Source organism: Nelumbo lutea, chromosome 8 (assembly GCF_056320005.1).
Source record: "Nelumbo lutea isolate HS-2025 chromosome 8, American lotus-T2T, whole genome shotgun sequence".
NCBI classification, from domain to species: domain Eukaryota; kingdom Viridiplantae; phylum Streptophyta; class Magnoliopsida; order Proteales; family Nelumbonaceae; genus Nelumbo; species Nelumbo lutea.
Window position 1 is genome coordinate 6,446,232 of NC_142691.1, and position 14,877 is coordinate 6,461,108.

The 14,877-nt window shown below is 36.6% G+C and overlaps 1 protein-coding gene across 1 annotated transcript; it reads left to right on the top strand.

Annotated features, from left to right (window-relative positions):
- The first annotated feature begins 1,061 nt into the window (after positions 1–1,061).
- On the top strand, positions 1,062–2,938 carry LOC148842403 (dof zinc finger protein DOF3.1-like). Its single transcript, XM_088956594.1, has one exon. It carries the CDS (start codon positions 1,819–1,821, stop codon positions 2,467–2,469), a length of 651 nt encoding a protein of 216 aa, XP_088812720.1. The 5' UTR covers positions 1,062–1,818; the 3' UTR covers positions 2,470–2,938.
- The last annotated feature ends 11,939 nt before the right edge of the window (positions 2,939–14,877 follow it).

Genomic DNA, 14,877 nt, shown 5'->3' on the forward strand with positions numbered 1-14,877 from the left:
TCCTGGCGGTCCATGAATCTCGTCTCTTGACTGATTGACTTCCTCCGGATAGTGCTATGTGGTGGGTCCCTACGAATCTTAATTTATTCCAAAATGTGTTTCTGTTCTTGATCAGCTATACCCAAACACGTGGGATCATTTGGTAGACACAAGCTTGAGATAAACGCAACCCACACATCACTTGCACCTGCGGTTCGTATATGTGCGGTACACACCACGCACATAGATTAATGAATGCCACAACGTGGTCCACAGGATTTCACGGTTGAGATCTAAAGGACCAAAAAGGAACATGGGGATGCACACTATTTCCAGATTCGTACGTGCGTGGGCTTATGCCACGTCCTACGTTGGGAATGGGCCTGGGTGCTGACTGTTACCAGGCCTACGGCCCAGATTGCCTCTCTTCAGAATCCAATCCATGCTTGCTTGCTGGTTGAAGTTGCTTGGGTTGCACGCGAGCTCGTAATTGGCTCCGTTCTTTATCGGCTTGGCTCGTAACTATCTTGACACCTGTCCCTCGGTAATCAACTCCCCTATCGCTCTCATTCTGCTGTCCCCTGTTGATTTCATTCCTCTCTTCTCTTCGGCTTCAAGCTTTCAGCTTAGCCTATTTAATTATTTATTGCCTGCATAATCATCATAAGCGTTAATTAAGAGCTTTCAACCAGCCCAACTAGTGAAAGCGTTGAAAGCGATCGTTATTCATACTGATGAGATTATCCCAGCCGTCTAATTTGCAAAAATACCTGGCTTACATCTTAACCGTACATCGTTATTTCGAATCCAGATGATTTGTATGGCATACAAGAGAATTGCTTAGGTGGAAGACACTATTGGGTCTTATCCTATATTCACGGACTATGTGGCGGCTAAGGCAGTGCTGTTGGACCCCACGAGTCTACCACGTGTGGGGCCATTGAAGGTGCAATATGCCAATATCTCTCGGTTAGGGGTCCTTAATTTTAATTAAAAGTCGGGATTAGAAATTTGTTAGTGGAAGAAATGAGTGTAGCAGCGAAAGCCAAGCCAAGTATTTAAAGAATCCAAAGGAGAGAGAGGAGACAATTTTTATAGGAAGACTTGGGAACTGTATTTCTATTTTGTCCATCATTCCTCCTCCCCCACTGTGAAGGCAGCAGTCCGATTCCGATCACTGGCGACTCTTAACTTTGTACTCTCATTCACTCGTTTTTACGTAGATATATCGTCTGCTTCCCGATTTCTGCAACTCATAAATCTCTCTTCTCGAATCTTCAGTCAATTTGTTGTCTGTGTAGAGAAACATACGTCAGAAGTCGAGTTCTCCATTCTTTCTGATTTCATGGTAATTAAAATTTGAAGCCCGAAAATTTTTGCCTGTTTTGAGAATTTTGAATTTTTGCACTGTTCGTTTACGATTCCAATGCTGCTCCTTTGAAGTCCAACTTCTGCATAATCTGATTTTTCTTTCATTATTTCTATTTACCTTCTCCCCAAAATCCCATCTCATATGTTGAAAAGCCTTTTCTTTCTGGGTGTAATCTTTGTAAAACACAATTTAAATCATTGTTGAGCATTGACCCATAGCAGCTTTATTCATTTCTGCTAAAGATTTAAAAAAAAACTCTGTTCTTCTTCTTCCCAAGACCCAGGGCATCTGTGGTGTATATACAAGCGTACCCATCTCATTCAAGCCAAAGAAAAATCATAAGAACCTTTGATAAGAGTCATCCCGGAGCTTCAGAGGCCAGCTGCAAGAGACCCAGTTCATTAGGCCCTGCAGAGATACAGAGAAACAAAACTCAAAACTGAGACCCCTTTCTTTTCCGGAAAGAAATGCAAGATCCGTCCACGTTTCAATCGGTGAAGCCCCATTTTGCGGAGCAAGAGCAGCTCAAATGTCCTCGTTGTGAGTCAACAAACACCAAATTCTGTTATTACAACAATTACAATCTTTCCCAACCTCGCCATTTCTGCAAGAATTGTAGGCGCTATTGGACTAAGGGCGGTGCCCTCCGAAACATCCCGGTTGGCGGTGGCAGCCGCAAGAACACGAAGCGTTCGTCCAACCCCAAACGTGTTTTTTCGTCCTCATCATCATCGTCCTTGTCTTCGTCAACCCAGAATGCAGTCCCTAAGCCGGAGCCCAGTGGAATTTTCAGCCCACCAGTGGCCACGATCGATCAGGACCATCGGATGCTCGATATCACAGGGAGTTTCAGCTCTCTGTTGGCCTCAAATGGACAATTTGGTAATCTGCTGGAGGGTCTGAATCCTTGCAGTTCTGGTGCTCGAACGTTGCAACTCGGAGAATTTGCAGAGAATTCCAATTCCACTTCAATTAGAAACTCCGCAATAGAGTTGCAGGCCAACAACAATGCCGAGAGCTTCTTGGCCAGCATTCAGGGCGGCGATTCCAGCTGTTGGAGTAGTGGAAATGGATGGCCTGATCTCGCCATTTATACACCAGGTTCGACATTTCAGTAGGGGGAGAAGAAAAATAGAAGATAAAAAAGATAATTTTTTTTTTTGCTCTTTTTTATCTTTATTTTCAATCGTCTCCCTTTCATTTTGGTGGAGTTGATCTGCAAATCTAATAGCATACTTAGCAGAAATATGGTAATGAAGATTGAAGAGATGAACAGAAATAACTCTAGCGTATGTTAGCATTTTCCGATGCCCTCCAAGGCTCTAACACTAGAAGCGTCTTATTCGTGTTCACCGTTTCTTTGTGATATTTGTGTGGGGTTTGTTTGTTGGTTTGCTTGTATCATTGTATGTGGCAAAAAAGAAAGGGATTATCGTGGGAATGTCTTTTCTTCTCCTGTAAGGAGCTAGAAACGAGTAATTGTGGATTACTACATTTAGAATACTGATATCATGCCTGTCGATGATGGATATGTGAATGCGATTCCGTTGATTGGATCTGAGATAATTGATCGCTGGAATTCATGAATTGTGCAAGAATTTGATGTTTGTTTATACCAAGTTAAGATAACCAGACAAAACACTTTACTTTTGGTGGCCTAGCTGTTGTTTATTAAATCAAAAAACAAAGTTAGCTTTGTTGAGTTGAAGAAGCTGTTGAATTCTCATGTGCCTACAGTTGTCAAACCAGGGTCGACGAAGAATGTTCGGTTGATTAATCAACCCTCGTTGGACTTAGGATAACCTAGGGTCAATAGCTAATACATTTGGTTATCTTGTCACTCAGGTTTTTTTGCCCTTTTGTTTCTTTCTAGATGGACTTAGAAGAATAAAAACATGATCATTAACTCACCTAATATTTATTTAATTCTTTAAGTTGAATAGATCCTCAACATGTAATCACATTCGAGAGTTTTTATCAATTAATCTAATTTAATGTTCATTTATTCATAATTCGCTTATGAGGTGTTAAAAGAAATAAAAATCTATTCAGGGATCTCGCAGAGCGTTTGATCTCACAGTGGGATGTGACTGTGAGGTCAGTTTAATGAGCGATATGTGAAGAGTACCATTCCAATTCGCAAGTCAGTATTGATGTTAATCCCCTGAAATGCTTATGCTACCACCCAATAATCACAATTCACAGAACACGAACAGTAGTATTTGGTGTAATTAAGTATTGAGTGGTCTCCTTTTGAGAGAGAGAGATCTTGTTCCGACGATTACGAGCTCGGGCCTATTTAAACCATTTCCAGTGTGGTATTCTTTTCAGAAACCTGGTTTACTAAGGTGGTAAAGTCAGTAAGTGCATTTCGATTCACGGAAACGGAATCAGAATAGTCCATTCCAATTCTAATTATTTGATTGGTTGAGCGGAATTAGAATCTTATTCCCATTTTTGTTGGAATGGCATTCTTCCACTTGAGTGAATGGCCATTTTTTGTCCCTCCCCAAGAATAAAATCACATTTTTATTGATTTTCAATTCTTATTCTTATCTAAATCAAACAGATTATAGGAATAGACCATTTCCATTTTGATTTCAAAAGGTTTTAATTCCAATTCTAGTTTTGATTGTGAGTCAAACGGACCTTAAGTGTAATGGAAGGAAAAAGAGGGGGCCTATCGTTTGTACTCAAAGAAGAAGAGATTGCTTGGTAATTTATTCTGTCCTACGTATCAACAAACCACATACAGTAAACCAGAGAGTGTAGTACAAGTACGTGTACGTTTACAAATCGAGAAGAATTTATAATGCATCGGGCCCAGGCCCATTCAACCTGAGCCCACCCAAGTTGTCCCTCTAACTCTAAAAGCAAATTGTCGAAACAATAGGCCCATGGTAAAAACTTATTTGATATTTGTTTAATCAATTCATTTTAGAATTGGTTTTTAAAATTTAAGGTTGATATGTGGGGTAAGTTTTTTTTTTTTTCTTGAAATATGTGGGATAAGAAATTTGTACAAGATTTTGACTGATAACTGGACCAAACTGTTTTTGATGGATGAATAATCTGATTTTTTTTTTCATTTTCATGGGTTGTGATAACACATTTATATGCACACACAACACATTTACAATGTGAAGAATTCCAATATAATATCGGGGTAAAAGAGGATCTAGATATAATTCTCAGGGATAAGAATAAAAGAAATATGCGTTTTTAGAGTTCAGTCTACTTCAGAATTGTTTTACTAGTTTCCCAAATGTACTTTGAATCTAGTGCCACTTTGATCCCCAAACTTTAAAATGTATCAATTCAATATTTGAACTTTTAAAACATGTCAATCCAGTACTTGCTATTAACCAATCGGCATTTGAAAAAGATACAAATGCCCTTTGAGAATTATCTAATTTTCTTTATCAACCATCCAAACATTGATAAAAAATTAACAGTCCCAAATCCTTGCCTCTTCTATTCAAGAAAGTTGGGGTCACCAGAATGCCCATACAAACATGACCCCAACTTGTTTGAATGGAACAGGCAATAATTTGGGATTATTAATTTTTTGTTAATAGATGGTTGATAAAGAAAATTAGATGACACTCAAAGCGCATTTGTGTCTTTTTCAAATGCCACTTAAGACTGATTAACAACTAGTTAACAGTAGGTACTGGATTATCACATTTTGAAAGTTCGGATATTGAATTGTCGCATTTTAAAGTTTGGGACCAAAGTGGCACTAACTCAAAGTAAAAGGTACTAATCAAGAATTTTCCCATGTATTTATGCCCACACACTCCCCCCTATAAATACCATCCCTTGTGAATTAAGAATCTTTTCCCCTTTATACTGACCCAAACTATATATGGCATTAGGAATTCTGAGGTGGACCGAATTCAAGTTATCCAAAAAAAAAAATATTAAAGTAAAAACAGTTCACCTCAATCATAGCTACAAATATGAATTTACCGATTGTTGTTTAAATCCATAATCTCTGTTTAAAATAAATCACTGGTCACCATATTCTTGAAGAGTTGAAGTTATCATGAACATAATTGTTTAGATCCCACAATCTTTTATAACACAGCAAGCCTAATGCAATTGCCGGTGCTTTCAAAAGCTTCAACCTATACCTGGTGCCTTTTTGGGAGGAGGGCTTTTGGGATGCCATTTCTGGGGTTTTGAACTGGACTCTACATAAAAATACCTGAAGTTGTATCTGATGAAAATCTGAAAGTTTTAAGCATTTGAAACACCAGAATCATGACTGTAATACAAAACTACTCTAAATAACTTATATGGATTACAGATGTATTCAACCAAACAGACTCATTAATGCAATTAGCTCCAAATGCAGAAACCATTCCAAACAGGGCCATAATATATGACCGTGAGTCCGTGACCATATACAGAGTGACACCAATCTGAATGTAAGCAAGGATAGATTGACACGAAGATGGAGAGATAGGTTTATGATCAATCCATTTGTACTTAATTCATGTGATAATTAATTAAACCGAGCTTTAAATCATCATCATCAAAGGGTCCACACACCTCCCATTCCGGAAAGAAACACACATGATGTGTTCATGGACCACCTATGTTTTATGAATCCATGTGCAGATAACAACTAGTGGGGTTGTTAAGACACTTGGCCTTCATGCAATAATACGGGAGAGGTGTGTGAGGCTTAAATTTTTTCTTCACCCAAATTCAATTATCAACTAAACCTGTCAACCGGACCAATGGAGGCCCGCATGCCAAAGACCATCAGCAGTGAAAAATATAGTGCACTGTTTTTTCATAAAAATGGTGTGGGAATGTAGAGTTGTAACTAATATTTTTTTTATAAAAATGATGTTTATTTTTATTTGAAACCGATGTTGGCATATAGATGTTTTCTGAGAAAATAGTATTGGCTTTGTTTTATGTCAGTTCTGGTAGTAATATTTTTAACGTAAATCAATATTATTTAACGCCCAAGATGATGCCACATTGATATCATATTATTGCACTGTTGGTAGTAATATACTGTTTTTCAAAAAACATTGAATTTAGTGTTACTTAAAACCACATTTTTCCGATTTCTAAAGTGTGATCTAAAGCAACGCTTTTTTTTTTTCGAGAAAATGATATCAAACAAGAGAATATTATTTGAAGCACGGCTTTCTCTAATGTGATGCCTACTTAATGCTGTTTCCTAAAAAAACGGCATCAATGCCAAACACCCACTACTAATGTCAAGACATTAAGGGTGTTTGATCTTTGATGAATAAATTGTTGAACCACATGACGAGGATACGGTCAATGGAAGTTTTGAATCGTTTTTCGTTTTGAAAACAGATACTGCTACGTAATTTTGGGGAGGCAGTTTTCAGCATTTTGAGTAGGGTTCTACACGGGAATATGAGGTGTTATTTGATAGTACTTTTCAAAGTATTTTTCATAATTTCGAAAGTGTGAAAAGTACATAAATATGCTTGTTTGTGTATTTTTTTATTTTTAAAAAACACAATAAAAATATAAAAAATTACAAAAAGCATGAAGCCAGATTTTGATATTTTGTGTTTTTTGATCCTTTACATAATTTATATTTTTTAAATTTTAGATGTGTAATATTTATGTGGTAATATATATATAAATGCCAAATGAAAATATAGGCATTTTAATATAATCGTTAGCATCCTCCACGTGGCATTTATGTGTCACTAACCTAACATTTAGATGTCATATTACTCAACCAGTAACTCAATCAACACCATTAACCGACATTAGGGTGAACGATAAAATTATCAAACTGCCCATTTTAATTGAGGCCCTTAAATGTCATTACTCCCAAGTCCAAGGTATCAATTTATACTATTTTAGGATAAATCAATGAATCAACATTGTTATACCATCTGAATCGATCATGAAGTTATTAATTTAAAATTTTCAAAAAAAAAAAAAACTAATGGGCCATATAATCCAATGATTCAACCATATAGGTCAATGCATCATTAACTAAATTACTGTATAGTGGTACAACAGGAGCACTGGACACGGTCCTCCTTCATTTAGATGAGCTCTCTTTCTCTCTCCTGTTAGTTGTTATGATTGCATCAGAAAGAAGAAGAATCATCAAATCGAGTAGTGAAGTGTTGCTGCTGGTGGGGAAGGTGGTCCGCATTTGTTATGGGGAGAGCACATGGACCATGATGTTGTCACCAATACCATACGTAGACCCCTTCACCTTGTTACAGCTTTTACTGATGAATGATGATAGCCCTTGCATAATGCCTCCGCTGGTTATTATTACCTGTTTCCAATAATAACAACGCATTTATTCCCATCCACTCTCTCAATCTTACTTGGCTATTGCATCCATTTTGTTAGTGGTTATGATTCCGATCCTAACCCTACGGTTTCCCATATAACTTATGAGAAGGACGTCTCATTTAATATTCCTACAAATGAAACTCAATACCATCACAAAATTCACAACAGTTTGGATATGATGTTGGAAAGATGTGATATCGAAAAATTTTATAAACCAATTAACCGGCATCATAAAAGTGGTAACCGATGAGATGAGTTTTGATCGGTCAAAACTTTTCTCATATTATGTTATTTTGGCATCATAGATTTTTTCTTTGAACTTTGTTTGCAGCTGAATCAACTCAACAATAAAACTTAGAAGTGGATAAATCGATATTTTTAAGATCCAGACCAAATCAAATGGTTGAACCGGCGACAGTGACCCATTGATTTTTCTAGGTCCCGGTTTAATAATGGTTTTCACAGTTTGAATGAATCCAGATCTGTTCATTGCACTAACCCCACAACACATTGTAGCTGTACATGAAGAATATCTCTCCACGAATGACAACATAGTAGATGTTCCTAATGTACGGCTGTAATATGTTGTGGAGTTGGTGTCGGGAGTGCTCTGTAAATGGGTTAACCATTAATTCTAGCTTTATGTCTTATCCAAGTCTCACAACATTGTGCTTAAAGCATTAGTTGAAAACTTCAAAAATTGTTACAAGGTATCTGTGGGCCTTTGTGGCACAAATATTCAATCAATATGTCAAAAATATTAGGATTTTGCAATTAGTGTTTCTAACCCATTGTCGACCATTCAATACCTCACATTATCGTCATTGTATCATCTTCCTCAACTAAGATTTGTCCAACTATTTGGAGTTGGCTACATAAAATCCCATTTTATAGTTCCATTCAATTTACAAAAAGACAAATCAACATACACGATCATAAAAGCTTGGCAAAAAAATTTTAATGCCAACTGCTAACTTAACACAACCCCGGCCCTCATTTGATCTGGCTTAGGAACTTCAGTGTAAAACAAGTTCACACTGTTTTGTCATTCCATTTCCATTCACAGAAGGGCAATTAATTAAGGAATCATGACCATTGTGACAAAAGCTTTAATGCTGGAACCAACTTGATACAGCCCTCTTTATTCAGGTCTTGGGATTGGCATTGTGAAACAAGTTCAGGTAAAAATTGATTGACCTAATCCCAAACCCATCACTCTTAACCTCGTCCTTAACCAAAAAATGCTGACTTTATCAGTAATTCGTTGATTCGAGCGGTCATATTGTCGATCCATTTAACCTGTACAACAATTTTTGGCCGTCTTTTATTTTTTTAACTTGGAACAGGCCATCTGTTTAAACCAAGATAGTCAAAGTGTTGACCTAGAAAGTGGCCAAAACATTCCAATTCCAAGTCGGTTTTTAAAACCTTGACTGGTAAAACCCATTGAGATCTGAAGGCTTTAACAGCTGAATTACTCAAAGCCTCAAATGTTGTATGAAAAACATAAGAAAGACACGGCCATGCCTTGTTCTTCTCCGGCCTCCTCTTCCTTCTTCCTGACCACTTTGAGCAGTAAACCAACTATAAACTCCAATGGGTTCCCATGATTGTTACTTCGGACAGGTCTCACTCTGATATCAAGTACCCCTTATCTTCGCAGCTCTCACTTAATCTCTGTACAAACTCATCTTACTTCAAGCTGGTGGACCCTCCCATGATTCGAAGAGCATAAATTTGTACATTGTTAGGTATTTGACCAGTGCAGCAAAAGTCACAAGCTAACCTATTCAACCATTAAAGACTTCAGTACGTTTGAGAGATTTCTTTTCCTGCGTTCTCACTTGTAACAGATCTTAATCCTTAAAACCCATTTTAGTCTAACGGCAGTAAACTACGCTGTAGGCTCAATGGGTGACCATCACCTGTCCTCTACAGGATGGTGGTCTCCACTCAGTGTGATAACTAATTGATCCCACAATCCATCGTTAATGTTACCAAATGTTTTTATTTTTGTCATTATTATTCCTTTTTTCAGGCTCAGTTTTGGAAGAAGTACAAATACAAATAGGTAGAGTGCAAAATCTTTTATTTTGTATGTATTTGCACAGTGCATATTTGTACTTATACTCTTTGGAGCCTTGATTTTTGAAACACCTCGCACAATTCCCTCTCCTTTTTGCCCTTTCTTCTTCTTCTTCCCCAAACATTTTGAGCATACTCTTTTGGTTCATGTTGTATGATGAGCTTGAGCTTGCATTCCCATGGCTCCTTTTTCACCTCTTATGTTAGTGTTCAAGCTTGCCTAATGGTGCTTCTTCTTCTCTGCTTTGCTTCTCTCTCAATTACGCATTTCCAGAAACCAGCAGAATCCAATGCCAAATTGTAAAAAGCAATTAATGAAGTATCAACTCAGCTAAACAATGGTTAGAGAGAGGAAATTTTGTAAAACAAAACAGGCTAGCTACTCCAAGAAGATCTCTATCCATTCAGCACAAAGTTTGTTGATCAGGAGACATGGGAGCCTGGGTCTGGAACACATGTGCAAATACCAATCATGAGTAAAGGCATCAGTGTTCCATACATCAAAATTCGGGTTGTGTATTATTATTATATTTAATTGGCGTATATCCAAATTCATATTCAAACCGGATCAGATTCGGCCAATTTGCAGCCTAATCTTCTGCATAATCAAAATGAAAACCTCGGGCTGTGGCCTGGACCTAGGCCTGAAATTAATGTTTTCATTTAGGGATGCAAACAGATTGGATTGTATTCGAATCCGATCCGATGTTATTAAAGGGGAGATCCTATTTAATATGAAGATCTGATTGGATCTCATAAATATGAATTTGAATTCAAATCCAATAAGACTGTTGAATCTTCAGATCTAATCTGATCCAATTTGATCCTATTTCTGAACAGATCTTGTTATCCAACCCAAAGATCTGAACTGAGAACTGAGGAGATCCTATTATCGGATCTTATATTGGATTGGATCATGATCTGATGATCCGATCCATTTGCACCCCTATTTTTACTGTTCGGGGTTTGTCTTTGGTTGAGGTCCTGGTACCCCGAGTCAAACATAGTTATACATTTTACATGTATATGTAATGAACTTACATAATCCTAACCACTCAATATTATTTAAGGGTTTGATTTAAACATGTTACAACATTGTAAGTTGCATTTGCATATATAGGATAATAGAATTAATAAGACTTACTATTTTTTATTTTTATTATTTTATTAGGGAAATTTTGGTGGGTGAAGATGGGAGTTAATCCATTCAATGGGAACTACATCCACTCACCTTTAGCAGTTGGCACCTTTAACTACTATTTTTATTGGTGTTTATAAGTTTTTATGTCTGTCCCACTAAAAGGCCATTTGATACCAAACTGCTGAAGACCTTTTTGCTTTGTCTTTTAGGCCCTGTTCTTTTGCATTATAAAGGGGGAAGTTGGTATCCTACATTCTTTTGTAGGAAGCTATAGGGCTTAATCTTACAGAAAATGCTTTTTTTCAGATAAATTTTTGAGTCATTTTCTCAAGTATTACCCATCTCTTATATGGATAGATTACTTTTTCATATAAGAAGAAAATCATGATTTTAAAAATTGACCCGGAAACAGAATTGCTTTAGCCACCAGTCCTTAGGTCAAGTGGTCCGACTATCCTGGCCAAACCCTGGTTAGATGGTTTTGAGATCCAAACCATGACAAGGTCCCGAATCAACTGGTCCAACTGTTAAGTCTGGTCTAGTTTTCAAAAACTACCTGAACTATTATGGGACTAAAATGTCCCCTCCAACATACAAAACCCAAAGGTAAAAATGGTAACCAAGAAAAAAGTGGTTGTGTAAAAAAACACGGATAAATGCATTTGCCTAAGTATGAATGTGGTTTTGGGTAGGAAAAGAAGCTCTGAAGCGGAAAAGGAAGCTCATACAGCTAGGGTATGAACACATTGTGGGTGCTCTCGAGAAACCCCTATTTATAAATTTACTTGAAAGTTTCCCTTTCTAGAAAGTTCCTTTTTCGATTTAGGGGTTTTTATAGTTCATTCCACCCCTAGGGTGGAGTTAGGATTTCTTGGGGTGGATTGAATCCTGCCTATGGATTGATGCCAAATTTATGGGCAGGATGCGGCTTATAGGGGGGAGGGAGGGGCTACTAGTAGACTAGGAGGAGGCTGCAATTCAGATTTCTGAGGTGGATTGCAGTCCACTTATCCCCTCGAATTATGCCATCTAGACTGATTGTGCACATCATGATGGCCTTTAATACTTGGGTTCTCACCCTTACCTAGTGCTCATGGGCAAGTGTTTCTGATCACTTGTGACTTTGATTGCTTATTGGCCTAGGGAACTTACATTGGTGATGGTGAATTTGTCTAATGTTGCATTTGGCGTTCCTTATTTTAAGGATTTATCTCCTTTTACAGTTAAAAACCCAGTGTTCATAGGGGCATTTTAACTGCAAAAAGAAGATAAGTCCTTAAAATAAGGAATGTCAAATGCAGCCTAAGTCTCCTTGGGCATAAGGTTGTGATGCAATGGGTTGTATTTGATTAGATTTTACTTGTGCTCAGGCATCATCACTCAGTCTGGATCTCCTGCCTATGTCTACCCATATGACATTGCAGCCACACATGGAGAACATCTCATCCTCCTACATAGTATCATGCACGGGGAGATATTTCCAATTCACAAGGATAGTGTGTTGTGGGTAGACATGAGCAGGAGATCCGGAGTCTCATCATGCCAATTGCATATTATAAGAGGTGTGATGGTTAAGCCTTAGTGAGAAAGATTTTAAGGAGTTTAGGTTTACTTAATGACTTAAAACTCAAGATGGATAGATCACTATAACCCTTGAATGTTTTTATTATTTAATTATTTTATCTATTAAAAATAAAGCAATAAGTCATTCAGTTCAGCAATTTCAACCATCATCAAATATGAGAATTCTCAAACAGTTACTCACCTTCACGCCTAATTGGAAATTTCACAAACCTTTTTTTTTTCCTTTTTTTGGAGAGCAACTGTATTCTCTAGAGAAACTGAGAGGCGGGAGGTAATCGGGTAAGGAGAGACAGATGAAAGTGGATGAGTTGGATGTGGGACACATTGGTCGTATCATTGACTAATGGAGTCAGATAGAAGCCAACTAACTTCGTTTTTTTCTTTGAAAAAAATGAAGGAATTGAAAGCAAAGAGAAAATAGAGTCAACGTTGAACTACTATGCAATATTTTTATATGGGAGTGGGTATGCTAGTGTAGTTGTTTGGGTAAGCTGAACACCTAAGAAATCCTTCACATGGCAAAAAGGTTTAGGGTCCAAAATGACCTCAAATATTCCTCTCGCTATTTTTAATTATATTCTGTTCATGGGGCAAATCTGAGCCCCAAAAACCTCACGCCTGAATAAAGCCTTCTTTTGATCAAGCTTAACACTAAAATATTATATGTTTGAAACTCTCACCAAACAATATTTTACTTAACAGAAAACACTAACAAAAGGTGGTAAATAGCTGATGTCGACTGGAAGATTGAACAGGTAGATGATATGAATAGTTGAATACAAATTCAGGTTTCTATTAGATCCCTTCATTGTAATGTACAAGGATGCTTTATTCATAATCTTCTGTGGTAGATTTCTCTTCAGTTAAAGGGGTTGTAATCAGAAGAAGACAGGTTCATAACTTCATATCCAATTGCTTGTTTCACAATGCTCTTCTGACTCTTGGTTTATAGGCTTCCTGGAATGCTGTATTTCCAAAAAGATGGAGAGGAGCTACTTCTAAATGGATCCACCTTGAAAATCAGGTGGATCATTATTGCAGACAGCAAAAGAAAGTTCCATCAGTGCTAAAAAAAATTAAACATCTGAAAACAAGTGCACATGTTTGGTTGCATATTCTTCTAGCCATGATAACACTTGTCTTAATCCATCTTTTTATAGATGGTATCCATTTGATGGTAGGTCTAAATCATAGAACCCTAGATTCACCCATAATTCTTATAAAGCCGAAATCCATAAAGGACTTGTGTTTTTCACAACTCCAAATCTAAAAAGAACCATATTTAAGTTGCATTTGGTTGCATGTAAAATGAAGAAAAATGAATGATTTTCTTGTTCTAATTGAAAACCAACCTAATGGTTGGAAATTTTTGGAGATTTCCAAGGAAAAAAACCCAACAATCTATTGAAAAAATTAGAATTAATGTAATTTTCTTATATAGTGTTCATTTGTAAAATTGCAGCTTCCTGTAGAAACTATTCATTTAATTTATTTTTTGTGAAACTAAAGAGAGCCTTAGGTGGTTTTTGGTAGTGGTGAACCAACGTCTGAACTCTGAAAGTTTCTTTTCCAAAGGTTAGTGGTCTTTTTTTTTTGACAAGTAAGGTTATTGGTTATTTGGTATGGACAATTAAGAGGTTATCTGGACTGCCCTTCAACAAATTTGTTATCAACCATAGAATTCACACAAAATCTCCCCATATAATATAATGCTTAGTATATATTATCTAACTATTTTGTATAAGATAGTACATTATGTTTATTATATAATTTATTATATAACATTTTAATATGATATATTATAAAAATATGCTTATCTAAATATATAATAATATAATGTGTTAATTATTAAAAGAATAAAACTGTAAACTAGGCAATTTCAGATATTCCAATAATCAAATTACCAAACAGCCTCACAACATTCAAGACAAAAAAGAAAAAAGAAAGGATTGATATCATGAGCTGTCTGTGTTGAAAAGTTGTTAGTTCGGATTTTTACTGTCTAAGAAATGAAATAAAAGCAATGATAGAAAATGTCATTACATGTTTCAATTGACGGAAAAAATAGTCCTTACACAACCTAGCTATTTTTTTAAATGCGGAGCGAAGAGAAATGATATGGCTAAACCCAAATTGACAATTTTTTTTTTTTGCTGGTAAAGTTTCTTGTCAACTGAATTAAGGGGGAATCGTTAAACCTCCCCTAAGATTTCTCATAGATTCTATTCCTTAAACATCTCTTGTTAAAAGTAAAGTTATAATGGGCATTTTCGTCCATTTGATTTAAAGTCAAACTCAGCAGAATTTTTATGTCATGTGTACTCAAATGCTGACAACAACAACCAAGGCTCGAATAAGTGCGTAGTTTTTTCAGCCATGTGAATTGTGAATTAAG

Coding starts and splice junctions, on each gene's coding strand:
- LOC148842403 (XM_088956594.1), top strand. CDS start 1,819: ATGCAAGATCCGTCCACGTTTCAATCGGTGAAGCCCCATTTTGCGGAG.